Raw genomic sequence first — 17,096 nt, 5'->3', positions numbered from 1 at the left:
CCATTTCCCACCTTCTCACCCCTTGCCTTTTCCTGTAAGACCTATTACAGTCGTTAAGAGTCGTCAACAGGCTCATCTCAACTATCTGCCAATCTCCCATTCCCACCACCCTTCTGAGTAATACCCCTCCCCACCTTCTCACTATATAGAAGGGTCTGGAAACTTCTGTTTCAGTGTATCTGAAGAAGTGTGCATGCACACGAAAGCTCATACCAAGAACTAACCTAGTTGGTCTTTAAGGTGCTACTGGAAGGAATTTTTTTATTTTTTTTATTTTGACAATGGAGCTATGAGAATGCCAGTGGAGATCACAGAGCTCTATTAAAATAAAAACAAGTTTGAATGTTAAATGTGATAAAAATGTGATGTGATATTAGCTGCTCACTTGAGTATCTTTCTGCCTTAGACTCAGGTGAGGTGTGTATGCATGATGCCAAATGCTAAAAGAAATGCAAAAAGGAAGTATTGAAAATAAAGCAGGTTACTACAAAAAAATTGAGCAGCTGCTACTTCAGCTGCTACTATTTCTACCACCACTGTGTCAGATAAATCTGGTTTGAAATTAAAAGAGCAGTAATACTCCTCAAATAAACCAGCGAATATCTGATTTTAAAATTAGGATATACCATTTCTCTCCAACAAGAATGCATCAGAACAAAAATACATAAAATTTGACATGTGGTCCTGTGCAATTTGGCTACCAATGAAAAGAGATGTAGCTACTATCAACGCCTATGGCTTGCCATGATGTTTATTTATTTTAATAAATACCTATTTCAAATAATTTCAATTTAATTATTTATTTAAATTATTTGAGGCTGCTAAGAATAGGGAAGTGTGTATGTTGCCTGTAAACAGTGGAAAGAATATAAAAGTAAAAAAGTACTAAATTACTAGTGCCAGTTGTTGTTAAATGAAAGCGCTAATGTTCTTTACTTTTTTTTAATCTTTATGAAAGTTTAAATAGTGACTTATTGAGTTAATCCTGCCCCAGAGAAAATTCCTTTTTTTAAAGTACTGCATGATAGAATGTAGATATATTACTGAATGCAAGATTGTAAGGCTTCCAGAAATCGATCCTATCTTGATCAGTGGAAAAATCCTTGGCCACCTTTGGAAGCTGGTGACCCATAGTTTAGCCTTTCTACTTACCGTATTTTTCGCTCTATAACACGCACCCGACCATAACACGCACGTAGTTTTTAGAGGAAGAAAATCCGTAGGCATGCCACCCGTAGGCATTCCCTCCATAACACGCACAGACATTTCCCCTTACTTTTTAGGAGGAAAAAAGTGAGTGTTATGGTGCAAAAAATACGGTAATTATCTATTTGTATACATGCCTTGCAGTCCTTTGACAGAACATATGATGGTTTCAGGTACTTTTCCACCATACACCTCAAGGGGGAAAAACCTTGCAAATTGTCACTCTGTCTAAATTTAATGAACAAGCTCTAAGAAACTGGTGGATTGAGGGCTGTTTTATTCTAGCATACACAAACTCAAAGCTATCTTTTTTCACGTTCTTTGCTCTAATATATAGGAGTTTATCCAATGGTGGCTTTGTGCTCATGGAAAGCACTTCCACTCAGGTAAAGTTGTGCACATGTTTTTCACCGATTACAGCTGTTCTGAACTGCAGGGCAAAAAGAATGGTTTGCAAATGGATTGGTGAAGGATGTCAAAAACACCAGAGTGATCAATTCTAGTGCTTTATCATAAGGAAGAGTAAACTTACAACACAGCCTTCAAAGCCCACTCCCATTACAGATTCAGGATGGACCAAAACGAAGCAATGAGAGGTCTTCACGACTTGTTTGCACCTAAGCAAACATTTATACATTCTTTATACACAAAGCATCATATGTCACTTTGGCCAGAACCTCCCATTACTCCACCTGGCTGATGAGGGCATAGGTGGCAAATATCCAAGTCTTACAGATAGCTTCCTTCTCTGGGCCCAGAGCCCAACACTCCAAGCCCACAGATGAGAGTAACGTCAAAGCCAGCCAATTAGCATAAACATAGCAAGTGCATAAACATAGGTGATCTCATATTTACAACTACCACCAATTTATTTCAGAGTTCTCTTGACTACCAAGATGGCATTTACAAGGCTTCTGGCACAGTCTCACCTTTGGTTCAAACAGCTATCCATAGAGCCCCTACCCCACCCCCATGCCCCCTGGAAAGAGCAGGACAGGATACAGAAGGCTGCAGCTGGTGGAAAAGATAAACCACACCTTGCACAAGCAGTATAAAGCCACTATTGGCTACAATCCACTACCTATAATGAAGCAGTACATAGACAACTGCTGGGAAGTACTGCTTCAATCACTAGTTATAATTTAATTAGGAGGTTTTCATGCCTGTCTAGTTCTGTGCTCCCTTTCCCAGCCTTTAATCTATTGGTGATTAATGCCTATATGTAACCTTTGCTTTGTACTTGTGTTAACCAATCAGCAATAAGCACATACGTGGCAATTGCTGTAATATTCAATAAAAGGGACTTCTCGAGACTTGCTCAAGAGATGCCTCCCACATGACACTTGCTACTCGTCTGTCGGTTATTTCAACCCAACAGACAACTAAGAGCATCTTTGGATGTTTCTATAGAAAAAATTCAGCCAACTACAAGTCTAAGAAACTTTCTCCATTACCTCAGAGAAACCAACAATTGAACTGATACTAGATTTCTGTGTCCTTAGCAATGTACATCCACATAACTTAAAGAATAGGGATCCTGACAACATAAATGATGCATTGTGTATCATGTTACTTTTGTGAATAAAAACATGTATTTAGGACAGTTACATATTAGATATTTAGATGCATTTCTAACACATATATTTAATCTCAGTTTGGGTTTCCTATATATGTAGTGGGTTACTAGAGTGGAGGGGTGTGTAGAATTTCCGCACTTAAACACTAAAACACCCTGACAATGCTGCTTGTTGACATACAGAAAATATTCTCAATTTGCATTGGACATTATCCAATCAAGTTCACATCTTGGTAGAAGATTCTGAAAATCACATTTTCCTTAAGTACGGGTACTCATAGCCCCATTTCTCTCTTTTTATTTTGTTGAGTGTATTTAAAGTTTTAGTCCAATGCTATTTAAGAAAAATGCTTTATGTACAATTCTAGTCCTGACCTCCCTACTGTTCCCACAGGACCCCTGGTAACCAGCCTACTTACTGTTACTCAGTTTCACCAGAGGCAATGCCTGAAGCTAAATTCACAGCATGGGGACCTAGAGATCAGTTATGAGTGACACACCAAAATTGACTTTAGGTAGAGAGCATTTCAAGACCAAAATAATAAGGGATTGAATCCTGGAAATGTTTGAAAACCAATATGTAGAAACATTTAAAACAGGATATGGACAAAGCGAAAGCATTTTTCACATGTTTTAAAGGAAGAATAAAGATTAATCAGCAAATGACTAATTAACTTCTGTCTATCTCTTTCAGCACTTTCAGCACTTTCCGTGGACTTGCCAGAAATGTTATTAAATGCTTTCACTTTCCCACACAAACCAACCTTAATTTCCTGTTCTGGGTTTTATTTTAAGTACATGACCAACATTTACAGGTCTGGGTTTCTAGAAAAAGGCATTTGCGTGTGTAGGTCCCCAGGCATCTGGTTTTCTAGAAAAAGGCGTTTAAATCAAGATTGACCACCTAAGGTGGAATGTTTAAGTGCCTTGAGTTGCTTAAGGCAGACTTCCTGAAGCCAAAATAACAATTACTAGTGTTAACTTTAGCACTTCCATGGCAGGTTAACTTCAGCATCTTCATGGCAGGTCATACTGCTTAAGCACATTAATAAAACTATCTCAAGTAGTCAGAAAACTCATCATCCAACATGGTGAAATTTTACTATATCCTTATCAGAGTGAGTTGCTCATGGAAAGCAATGTCATCTCAGATACACACAAAACACAGGTAAACACGACTTGGCATGATAATTGTATGTTTGGGGTTTTGTTTTCTTAATGTGTGGTAATTCAAGCAAACAGTGTGGTGTTAGGTCCATGCTTATTGGGACTTATAAATTAAGTAAAATGCATTTTAACTGGAAATTAGAATGCCTCCTCCCCATATTCTATAATTTTATCACGTTGCAAAAGTCACTAGGTAAAGCCAATATAAAAATGTAATATGTGAATCATACTGAAAATTGATGTTGGCCCAACATCAAGGGGTCATTTCAGAAAAATGCAAAACATGCTTGCCTGGCTAATAATAATGTTGGCCCATAGCTATGGCAGGTGGGATTGCCAAGCTTGCCAAAGTCTTTCCCCCCAGATGCCTGCCCCACTTTAAAAACTTTTGCCAAGTGCGTAAAGATGAATGCACACACGTTAAATGTGCATAAGTTGTGGGCTTACAGTACATATTTTCATTACATTACATTTCCTTTTGATACTGTTTCTTCTTCCTGCCTACATGGTTTGGAAGAAGGAAAGTTAACCAAATTATTCACAGACACTTAAATAATATTTGTTTGCCATTCTCTTGTATGAACCACTTTCTACATCCAGTGCCTGACAGACGTGAATGTTTATGCACTCCTGAGGTTGCAAAGCATTCCTATTGCAACTACCTTCAGATAACCAAAGAGTGTAGTTCTGCAGATGCTATTATAGTGGCTACCATGGAGTCAACGCAGAATTTAAATGTGAGTTTCCTAAAATACAAACCCAATGCTATAGCCCAGTACAATCCTCAGAAGTCCTAATAAGTTCAATGGGACTTACTCCTAGTGAACCCCTCTGGCTTGTGTTGTGGATGAAATGCATATTAAATAGACAATAATGTCTGATAAATTACTAGTAAAGAGAAAGTCTTTGGGTTGTATTCAACTAACTTTTGCTCAGAGTTGTTGGCATCCATCTGTCTCGAGAGACAATGCAGTGTACCTCCAAGGGTGAAGTCAAACCACTGCAGAATCACAGTGCCTGCTGTGGCTGCAGAGACCGGTAACTCGCAACTGCTGTCTTCTGCGTTGGTTTTGCTGTGTTAGAAGCACTGGAGTGACCTCTCCAAGGCACAAGCCTGGGCAGTGTGTATAGTGGCCTCCGCTCTTGGACTCACTGATGTGGTCCAAAGAAAAACAGAGCAATACATTTGGTACCAGCTTGGCTGCAGAAGTTGCCAGAAGAATTGTCCACTCCACTCTGAATTTGAGTAGTGTTTATTTCTTAGCCTTTTCCTCTCCCAAAGATGTCCCACAAGGCAGCGAGGTGATCAGAGTAGATCCATGGAAATTCATTGCCATGACTAATTTAGGTCCATTAATCTGAATGGTTTTACTCTGAGAAAAAGTTAGTTGAATACAATTCTGGCCAGCTTGAAGAATGAACGAAACTGAGATCTGCCAAAATAAACTATTTTGTGGGATTGAAATGTGTACTTTTACTTTAAAGAAGTGGTGAAAAATAAAGACATTGATTAAACTCCCATGTGTAGAGGAATATATACTATGATGATCACTAAAATGTTCTTTTGGATAGACATTTACATTTACAAATGATTTTCATTCCTAGCACTAAATTCCTTTAGCAAAATTCATTGGGATTTTCTGTACTTTCAGACAGCAATCCACATTGTTTCCAAGGAAATATTTCACTATATTTCCAACAGTGCAAAGGAAGATAAAATCTTTACCTAATTTAACTATGTGGAACTGAGTAATTCCTAACCTTAATCCAGTACCTGTAATGGAAACGCTAATGCATTATGATTTTACTTATCAGAAAACAATTATTCAGTGCGGGAAAGCCATAAACTAACGTGGGCAATTCTCCATTATTGTAGATGTGACAATAGAAAGCTAACATTTATATATATATTTTGTGCCTGCAGCTCAATAACAGAAGGAAGCAAATATCTCAGAAGTTCCCTTACCAAAGACAGTGAGCTCTGCTGGGTCACTATCCCGTTCTCCCACCATATTGGTGCCAACACATGTATACATTCCAGCATCACTCTTTCTTGTGTTCGAAATCATAAGCTTTCCACCTCTTATCTATCAGGGAAAAAATGAAAAAAGGCTAAGTTTTAGCACACTGTAAGCGGTTTCATATAACTAAAGATAAAAAGAAAAACACCAGTAGCAATATTTATAAATATTAGCAAATGTAATTACTATTTCTAAAGCACTATTCTTCATGTAAGATTACCATAATTTTTGCTCCATAAGACGCACCTAGTTTTTAGAGGGGGAATGCAAGAAAAAAATATTCTTTAAAGGGAGCGCTGAGCAGAGCCTGTCTGCATCCCAGGTTCTGCTCAGTGCTCTCTTTCACAAGCTGCATGGAGCGTGTGTGCGGTGCTTGCACAGTGCAGTGTCACTGACGGGTTGCCCTTCTCCCTCCTCAGGAAAAAGCCCCCAAGAGCCGCACACACACTCTGCACGGCTCTTTAAAGAGAGCGCGGCTCTTGCGGGCTTTTCCGGGAGATGGGGGAAGGGACAGAGCGCGGCTAAGCCAGAAGCTAGAACAGCGAGAGGGATTGCTGCGCAGCGCTCCCTCTCGCTGTTCTGGCTTCTGGGATAGCTGCGCAGCCTGCATTTGCTCCATAAGACGCACACACATTTCCCCTTACTTTTTAGGAGGGAAAAAGTCTTATAGAGCAAAAAATACGATATTTAAAATTTGTGAAAGGGGCGTAGCAGGACACTTTGGTGACCTCAGTTCTTTCAAATGTCTTTGAAATATTTGGTGCTTTTGGTCACAAAGGGATTTCACAAGTGCACTTTCACTGGACAATTGATGGGAAAAGGAACTTTTTTATCACCCTTCCACCTGAAAAATGCTTATGAGAAGAGGCCCAAGAGCATCGCTGTCCATACTGTGATTCTCCCACATTCAGTTATTTAGCCGCAGTGCTTAATTAAATGCTCCAATTTACCAGAAAACTCACACTGAGATTCACCTTTTAGCAAATTGATCAATATTTTTTAGGTTCCCATTTCAGCAGGACAGACTTACACTGATTCTCTCTTCTCTGTCATCTATTCGGATTTTGTCTTTTTTCCAGTAGATAGTGGGCTCAGGATGTCCTCGAGGAGGCTGGCACTCTAAAATAGCTGGTTCACCTGCTGCCACAACAACATCTGTGGGATTTTGTCGGAAATCATCCCGTAGCACTGATACAAAAAAATATATATAAATAAAAGAAAGGAAGAAAAAAGAAAGAAGATTTATTATAACAGCATACCGGCAAAGAAAAAAAAATTCTTGGTCAAAATTTCTTTGGTGGCTATTTAACATGCATTATAAAAAATCCATCCCAATCAGCCACTATACCAGAAATAAATATGACTCCATAGGTGGCCGATTCTCAGCATATGAGTACAGGCTATGCATATGTATTTTGTAGCAGTATCTCTCATATAAATGCACACATACACACCCAGTTTCTCTTTTATTCTGCAGCCACACCTGCCAAGTGACATCTGGCCAATGCGACCTTCTGAGGACAAAAAACCCTAATAGTATGATTGCCATTCTGACACTGAATTCTTTTCATTAAGGAAAACAGCACGCTGGACTTTGCTTGCAACCTTTTGGAAATCCTGTCTCTCAACTGGCACCTATATCCACAGCAGTCGCTTTAAAGTCATCTGGGCAAAAGAAGAGGTGACACACTACACAGTTTTACTTCTACTGTTTAATAATAATAATAAACAGCAACAACAATTCATGAAGGATGCCAAGATCTAGATATACATAAAGTTATGTTTTTTTATTCTCACTTATTATCTTTGCTGCTATGATTGTAAGAGAAAACCAGAAGGGAGAAAATACTTGCAGGTTACTCTCAACTGTTGGAAAACTAGTTTAGGGAACTACCTTCTTATAGAAATTATGTCACAGCACAGGGATTCGACTTTAGTGTTCAGAAATGATATCATTTTATCATTATTCTTCCATGCATATTTCAGTCTCTAGGTTAATTGCCACCCTTAACAACACAGAACTGAAAAGAGCTCCAAAATCAGCTACTAAAAATTAGGGCATCTCCTCTCTTGTAGTTCAACTATGCAAGAGGCTCATTACTGTTTTAATACAGATTTCACCTTTAGTGGAACAAGGGCCCTCTGAGAAATCAAGAAAAGCCTGTGTCTCACTAAAGGAGCAGTCTGGAACAGTTCAGCAAAAATGTTCACTCTTCACTTATAAGCAGATTTAATTTACTGCTTTTGCTGTTAATAAAATGTGCTCCATTTTAACATTTTGAACTGCACATTTCCCATTTTCGTGTGTTACATGCAAGGATAAAATTTATATGCACAAGGATTAGCCACTGAATGGGTTGAGGTGAGCCTGCATATAAATCTGGCTCTCAGCTACAGATATGGGTTTCTGCTTATCGTTTTAGCATTTTCAAGGCACACAGGTAAATCCTAAGAGAGGGAGAAACTAATTAAAGGTTAATTTAGTTTCTAATATAAAAAGGAGCTGTTTATGTACACCATGTCTAGACGCAGAAAATAAAAATAAAAGAATTGGCGTAAAAATCATTCTGGCAAGAACTCCACTTTCTCTAAAGGAACACATCTGGCAGGGTGAAGGGCATATTTCAGAACCCTCTTCCCACATTTTTCTTGCCTAAAGCTTCAAATGAAAGGCATCCTCTGGACTGGTGCATATTATACAAATCTTTCCCATGAAAAAAGCAAGTAAGATTTATATATTTGCATCTGTCAAGAATTCACATTTGATAGAAAAGAAAGAAAAGAGTGAGGAATAGTTAATTTTGGAGACAAAATAGAATGATGATATCCTAACACAGAAGAGCACAGAATGTGGCAAAGTATATCCAAAACACAGAAGTAAGAAATACACTATCAGAAGCCAGCATATTCAACAATGACAATCCACAAAATTTTCCATTCTGTAATATTCCTCTGTGTATATCAATATACAAACACAGAAAGTTAGAAAATAATGAGGGAAAAAAGTTTATTTCACAAATGGAAGTTTAGTAATATTCAGGATCAAAAAGTACAATTTAAAAATTACACAGAAAGTCAAGCACCAATCCCAGCACGTTACAATACTGGAAACACTGATCTCTAAACTCTACTTAGCCTCTGGATTATTTACATAATCACTGGCTGCCCACTTTAGGATAATTAAATTTTAGCATCAGGGTATGCTTTTTCTACTGTCTTCTGTCAGTGATCAAGCAATCACTTTCGACTCACTGTAATCCATGCCACCTGCCCCCAATCTAGATTACAGTGGTGCCTCGCAAGACGAAATTAATCCGTTCTGCGAGTCTCTTCGTCTAGTGGTTTTTTCGTCTTGCGAAGCAACCCTATTAGCAGTTTAGCGGATTAGCGCTATTAGCGGTTTAGCGGCTATTAGCGGTTTAGCGGCTATTAAAGGCTTAGCGGATTAGTGGCTAAAAGGCTATTAGCGGCTTAGAAAAGGGGGGGAAAGCGGGGGGGGGGAATCGGAACACTCGCAAGACATTTTCGTCTTGCAAAGCAAGCCCATAGGGAAAATCGTCTTGCGAAGCAGCTGTTTCAGATATTCTGTCATTCTGTAGGAGATGAGAATAAGTGCACAGCTAAACTAATGGCAGTTTGGCCATTTTATTCTGGGATTGGAAACATCTGAGAGTAGGCAGAGAATCAGTCAAGGAAGTGATGATGGACCTCAACCATTTATTTCAGTCTCACACCGGATGGTTCAATGCAATACAATATTATGCTCTACAGCACACACACAATAATGCTCCAGACAAAATTTAATTGTGGCATTCTAGGTCTTTCTTTGATGAAGAATGCATATACTTCTGAAGTACCATTTCCCGTTTTCATTTGAAATGTAAAAGTTCATTAATGGTTGAAAGCTTCATGTTGCAACAGTATAGCGAAGAGAAACGCTTGCAGCTAAAGCACCTGCTGCAACGGGGGAAGGCTTGCTACCAAAGCAACTCCTCACTAAATATGCCAGTTTAATGCCCAAATCCAGACCAAGTCAAACTAACGTCTGTAAACTCTAGGAATTTTATACAAAGGGAATTCATTTTATCCTCTGTGACTCTGACGATTTGTTTAAATGAGTCTGAGTGTTTTTTGGTGAAGTAAAAGAGGGGGTCATAATCATTAATATATCCATAGTGTAATCCTTCCTTCTACCATAAAAGCTCTCAGACCCCAAGAAAAGGGGGGGAACACATTTTAATAGGATTTACATTTACATGATGATTACAAATAACCATCTGTCTGCTTCTAGTTTTCAATCTGGTCTGTGTCCCATGAGTCCCTAGCCTATGGTCAAAGCAACTAAGCTAGAAGGGAAAAGTACAGCTCTGTCAGGAGATTTTGGATAATTTACATTCTTTTGCCACAGTGCCTGGTTTCTCCTTCTATCTACACAAATATATTACAGGGACTGTTTTCTAAATTCCATATACACACACACACATCAATATTTAAAATAACAGATGTATTTTATACAATACACTGTTTTGGTCCTCTCATTTTATGAAACTGTGATGGGAGAATCCCCTGTCAGATGATAAGTAGTCTCAAGCCATCTTTCAGGAGATTGCGATGGATCCAGTCCTCCTGTATCATAAAATCATTGGGCTACCACTTGCCCTCCCACCCCACAACCGTAAGCTATTGTAGCAAATTATGTACAACCCTCAGAGTTGTATTTATTTATCCAAGAAAAATCAAAATGATTTCTATGGGATTTGGCACATTCCAAATCATTGTTGCTATACTGTATTTGCTAAGCCAAACCATGGTTAAATATGAATATGAAGGGTCCTGGAGAAAAGACTGTAGCAGCTTTGTACTTCCATGGTCCTTTTAACTCAGTGAGTCTAAACCAAAATTTGGCTTGAAGAGTTGTCCAAACATGGGTTTAAGCTTACAAAAACCAAACCCAAAATGTTTGTCGCTACCAGCAGCTTAATTAGATTTCTATATTTACTTATCTTAATGTTGAACTATAATGGCAAATTAAGCAAGACAAACATGGGCTATGAGACCTGAAAACGCCTTCCCAGTGATATGGCCGCTACACTGCCATTGCCACCTGTCCCCCAGCGCACCAAGTTTGATTTATTGCAAGTAGAAAATAGAATGTCTCACAGAAATCGTCTCACAGTCTCCAAAACTAGTTGTTCCTTTACTAACTCCTATCCCATCTATGCTTTTGGCTGATTATCTTTAAGACTTTCCTCCCAGCCAACACTCAGCTTTCAGCAACTACAGAGCATGCTCAGCTCCCATTAAGCTGTTTTTAAAGGGGAGGGTTCCCATTAGGTTCCCCCCCATATGTTTTGTACTTTCGTAAATCTTGAGTATTGCAACATCTCACCTTTGGTTATCAGAAGCATGCTGTTTTTGGCTATACAGTGGTACCCTGGGTTACATACGCTTCAGGTCACATACGCTTCAGGTTACAGACTCCGCTAACCCAGAAATAGTACCTCGGGTTAAGAACTTTGCTTCAGGATGAGAACAGAAATCGTGCTCCAGTGGTGCGGCAGCAGCAGGAGGCCCCATTAGCTAAAGTGGTGCTTCAGGTTAAGAACAGTTTCAGGTTAAGAACGGACCTCTGGAATGAATTAAGTACTTAACCTGAGGTACCACTGTAGTTCTGTCACCATTCACTGCCCAAGTTTGATATTAGAGAAAGTGATGCTAAGAGTGTATACTTGATATTGTTTGTTAAAAACTTCTCACACTCTCATGCAAGTATTTATGTTCTATACACTTAGCTGAGACAGACTTTTATGCATACAATATCATAATTCTTATTTTCTCTTTCATATCTCTGGGACTAAAATAGTAACAACTGAATGATCAGATTGTTTTTATGACCTTCAATCCTTTCAAACTATTTTTTCAGCAAAATCATTCAAAATATCACCATCTGATTAAACACTGGGGAAATCCCTCATAGGCTTTCTGAGCCTTGCCTTACTTTAGAGAAGATTCCGTCTTCTTCAGTTGCATCAGGTGTTACAATCATATGTTACAGCCACTGGGAGTCAGTCTGTTAAATATGTCATCAACAGTTATGTGATTTAAGGAAGTTAACTTTCTTGCGCACACAGGTTTCTGCTGATGCTTTATTATTTCTGTTGATGCTCTCTTACTGCTGTCTGCTTTTTATTTTCCCCACACCAATAGGACAAAAAGAAGATCCTATACGTTCTTAGAATTCACTGTGTTCAACTGAATGCAAGCTGACATCTTTGTATTTTCTGGAAAGATTCTATTTGACTGTTGGATGATATGAGGAGTGGAAGTCTTTCTAATCCAGAATATAAAATATTTATGAGTAAACTAGGAGATGGAAAACAAAGTTATATGACCTATCTACGCTGTAGTGAAGCCCCTATAACCTTATCTCCCCCTCGCTTTTAGCCCCTAATGAATTCTGAATGCTGCAGTTAACATTCAGCAATCTCATTACACATCAGCCATAAATCTTCAAAGGCATCACTTTTGTTCTGACAACCAAGGAAGGGAGAGAAAAGCAATAAGCATTTCTGAGCGTGCTTTTTGTTGATATAGATTTCTTTAAGATCAGACTGAAATTATTTTACATGCACTATGCATATGATAATGGAATGTTTTGGATCATGCTGAAAATATTTCCAGGTTCACAACAGACATATTTTTCTTCTAATGTTGTTGAATACATTCCCCTTTAGCCAAACAGCCTAAATCCTACAATATAAATGTCAAAATACTGTTCTTTTGGAATTAAAAAATGGTTAATATTCCTTAATTGTAGAAGGCTTAATATAGATTTGTGAGCAATTTCAGAAAATATAGTATGTGTATATTTTTGTATCCCTAGGTTTGTATATTTTCAAACCTTGAGGTTTAACAAAAACAAAACAAAACAGTAAACTGTTCTTATCCAATGACCTTTTTCACTGAACCATGTCTACTGTTCGCACATGCCCCACATGTATAGAAAGAGCTTGGAATATACTTTTCCATTAGCAGTCTACCAAATGGAGTTCAAAGAATAAGGTAATGTCAGTCTTCAGACTTTCACCTTAGTTTCTACATATACCCCCAAATAAAACTGCTATTTTTTTTTACCTCCATACTTAGACAGTTACAGAACTTTGCAGAAGATGAATTAATCATGGGTGGAGACAGATCTACATCTTTATAAATAAATATGATTTGATTGATGTATGAGGATCCTTTCATAAAAAAGAAAGATTTTAGTTTAAACTCACAAACGTATTTTAAAAAATGTAGACTACATTATAAACTTATGTCCACTTCACTTAAAAATAAAATCCCAGAAACTAAAATTAGCAACATCTTCCATCTTTTGTCCATCTTTTAAACATGCATGGAACCATATCCTCATGGCATTTTGATGCTAAATTACTTACTAACCAATAATCTGTGGAAGCCATTTTCACAAGCATTTCAGAATATGTTGAACATACTGCAGACGTTACCAGGAAAAAATAATATGGGATGCTATGAAAGCAGTAGAAAGAGAATGTTGTATGGCAGGAAAAAAAATAAGATGTCTAAACAACATGCTTAAGCAGCAACATCTTTACATCTTGAATTGGAAAAATTAGAACATTACCATAAACAAACTGGTTCCATAAAAATTAGGAAACAAATTAAAGACATATGTGACTTCTTGGTGAAGATTTGACAAACTGAACATCTTCTTTTGGTTGCTTGCCAACAGAGATAATTACATGGTGCTTGATGATAGCCAAGCTTTGAATCTTGCTTAGTAAATTCACTCTTGAAAAATAGAGTGAACAAGGGATTAACCTCTGATGCTTGGAAAAAGTCCACTTCTATTCTGGGAAACTGAGAAGCTGCAAGGAACCCAGATGAGAGTGAGTGACGTAGAGTGGAGGAAATAAAATTGTGCCCCCAAACCATCCAACAGCCCCAAGGCATAAGGTCGACAAAGCCTACCTTTCTCTAATTATCTTTATGGCTGCTTTAAAGGTTATAGAGGTTACCCGTCCGCCAGTAGAAGTTTATATCCAGTATGTGAGCTTCTGTCTGGTTTAAGAAGAGTCGATCATTAAAAGATTGAAGGCATAACTAAAACCATGCCCTAATTTTAGCAACCAAGAAAGATTTAAATGGAGTTCTGATTGCTAGAAATTCTTACTTTATTTTTAACACTCTGTTTTCTCAATGAAAGTGTTAACTCCAAACCAAAAGTAATTTTCCTATGTCACATTTCCCCCTGTGGGAAAGAATGTGGATAGATAAGAAATGCTGTGGGACATCTTAAGATGGAGACGGGAGACAGAAGTTTTTAAAGTGGAGACTGTGAAGATCTTAAGGTATCAATTGAGCTTTTTATAAGACAAAGAACCCCCCCCCCCAGTATGGCAAATACATCCTTTGATGCTCCATTGGCTATTGGCATCTTGCAGCAGTTATTGGAGGAACAATGAAAATAGATCAGAACTGTAATTGATGTAAATGAACCAGCAAAGAATGAAAAGGAAAAGGGATTTAATGAAGACACAGAGGCTTTGGAGAACATTATCGATAAAGGATTGCCAGAATAGGAGAATAAAATGGTAGAGTTGGATGAAATGGATAAGTCCTTTGCAAGGGTATCTAGAAGACTGAAATAGCCAAATGGCAGGTGTTGGAGGAGTGGAATGAAGCCATGGACAGAGAGATGAGGAGACATCCTGAGCTGGCAGAGATAAACTGGAGAGAGAGCATTTGGTGTACAATTTGGAATGAATTCAAAGGAAAAAGCTATCAAGGCTTTGGTGTTTTTCTTGAAAAAAGAGTGGAAGTAGTGCAAATGGAAGATATACATTTTTAAAATCAGGATGGAAAACCATGGCAAATATAACAAGAAATGGGATCAGAAGATATGGAACTGGGTGTGAATTGATGAATACACAATAAGTTAAATAACTATGGAAAATTATTTTAACATATGACCACAGCAAAGATACTTCTGTGAACAAAAATGAAAAGATTTATTATTGTTTAATATGGAGAAGCGGTTGTTGAAGATACTGGAGGCAAAACTGCTATAGAATTTATTTATTTTTTTGCTGATATTTATTAATAATAACTAAACAATCCTTTATGGACTTTTGGTGTGGAAAGGAAAATGAATGAATTTGAGATATTTGGGCCTAAAGAGTAGGAAAGCATTGCTTAGTAACCACGATAGGGAGGTGGCCTCAAACTTGATGAATCAAAAAGTAGAGTACAAGTCGGAACGGATCCCAGTGATCTTTTTAAGTGGGAATATTAATTGAATCTTTTACATTTGCAATTTCCAATAGTTTCACAGAATCCTTTTAAGAGGTTAGACCTAATTTCAAAAGGAACATTTTCATACTTAAGCATAAACAATATTCTGTAAGGTCAAGCAGACCTTACAGATATGGTCGAAAATGGTATAAATTATGCCTTTTCTTATTCGTGTTGTCTGAAATGTGTAGCATGTTATCAATCTACACAAAACTGTGGTAAGTAAATGTAATAAGGGAAACATTGCAACGTTAATGGTAAAGTGTATTATACTTTGTCTGGTATCATTACGCTGTTAATTTCTAATACTGAATTATTATTATGCTTTGCTATTATTATGCTTTGCTATTATTATTATTTGCATGCTTGAGAACCCGTTTTATTGTTTGTATTTGTTAATATTTTGAAATTCGGTAAAATACCCACCCACCCAAAATGGCAGTAGCCAATGACTACAACCTCCCAACCATATTCTATTAAACATAGCTGGTCCAACAAACATGCATAAACATTTTGCATCCTAAGGAAAGACTCTCCTCCCCGAAGGGGAGGGGAGGGGTTGTGGTCGGGGCTCGAGCTCCGGCTAGCAGGGGGCGTGGCCCCCTGCTGCCCACTCACCTGGCTGGCGCTCACGCCCCCCTCGGTGGCCATCCAACCGGGGGCCACGGTGGGGGCGTGTTCAGCAGCATTTTGCTGCAGCGCCAGCCTTCCCCCGGCCTCATTCTTCCTTCCTTAAACATAGCTGGTCCAACAAACATGCATAAACATTTTGCATCCTAAGGAATATTCATTGGGAATGGCACAGTAGCCAATGTTAACTTAAGGAGAAAAATGCCTGCAGTCCAGTCTTCCCCAACCAGGCACCGTCCAGATGTCTGGAGCTACAATTCCCATGCTTTGGCCATCTTGGCTGGGGATGATGGAAACTGTAGTAATACAGAACATCTGGAGAGCCCCAAGTTGGAGAAGGATGCATTGGATAATTCAGTCGGTAGAGCATGAGGGTTGTGGGTTCAAGCCCCACATTGGGCAAAAAAAAGAATCCTGCATTACAGCAAGTTGGACTACATGACCCTCATGGTCCCTTCCAGCTCTGCAATTCTATTATTCTAAGGCTGCTGAAGTCTATTATCCATAACTTGTTAATATAAAACTCTCTCTTAAGTCACAGTAATACAACCACAAAATCAGAAAGCAGTTGTTCTAAAGGGAAAGACTTAAAAACAGTTGAATCTATTTTCTTGTTATAAAAAAGAATATGTCACAGTGCATTTGTTACATTACTGGCTATATTATTTACAAACAACACATTTTATTAAATCCACAAAAGAATAATAGCAAATAAATCAATGTGTCGTGTCAATGTAATAACAACATTATTACATCTATTAGTAAGCATAGATATGTTGGTGGGCTCTTAGCTGAGGGACTTCATAAAATGAATAATATTCTTTCTTAAACAATATAATTAACTCTTAATGAACCTTTCCCTTTTCCCAGTAAATTCAATTTAGTCTAATCCTTGGGTTTATGGTAATGTTGAGCTCATTAAAATGTTACTTAAAACTCATTAAAATGCACACTGAGAGGTAACAGCTTCATTACAGTAATATATGGTAAAAGAAAAAAAGAATGCTTTATTATCATTTAATTGTTTCCAAAACTGAATACATTTGCATAGTGATAAGGTTCACAGGATACTTTAGATGGTACTCAATAATTAAGCAGCTCAGTAATTAAAAATGCATTTCTAAAAATAATTTTATGTTATTGCTTATTCTTGGTTGTTTTTCCAATTAGGAAAAGTAGCC

General features: G+C 37.9%; 1 protein-coding gene across 22 annotated transcripts in view; it reads right to left on the bottom strand.

Annotated features, from left to right (window-relative positions):
* The window catches only part of ROBO2 (roundabout guidance receptor 2), an 839,550-nt gene that overhangs the window by 158,028 nt on the left and 664,426 nt on the right, over positions 1-17,096 (bottom strand). For all 22 annotated transcript variants that reach the window (XM_081199575.1, XM_081199578.1, XM_081199595.1 and 19 more), the window contains 2 exons: positions 7,001-7,158; positions 5,916-6,036 (listed from right to left, as the gene is read on the bottom strand). In XM_081199575.1, the coding sequence (XP_081055701.1) occupies positions 5,916-6,036; positions 7,001-7,158 (279 nt within the window). The remainder of the gene's footprint in view (positions 1-5,915; positions 6,037-7,000; positions 7,159-17,096) is intronic.

The sequence above is a fragment of the Podarcis bocagei genome (genome assembly GCF_964188305.1).
Source record: "Podarcis bocagei genome assembly, chromosome: 6".
Lineage (NCBI taxonomy): Eukaryota > Metazoa > Chordata > Lepidosauria > Squamata > Lacertidae > Podarcis > Podarcis bocagei.
The sequence above is the reverse complement of the archived record's forward strand: the minus strand, read 5'-3'. Positions and strand labels throughout refer to the sequence as shown.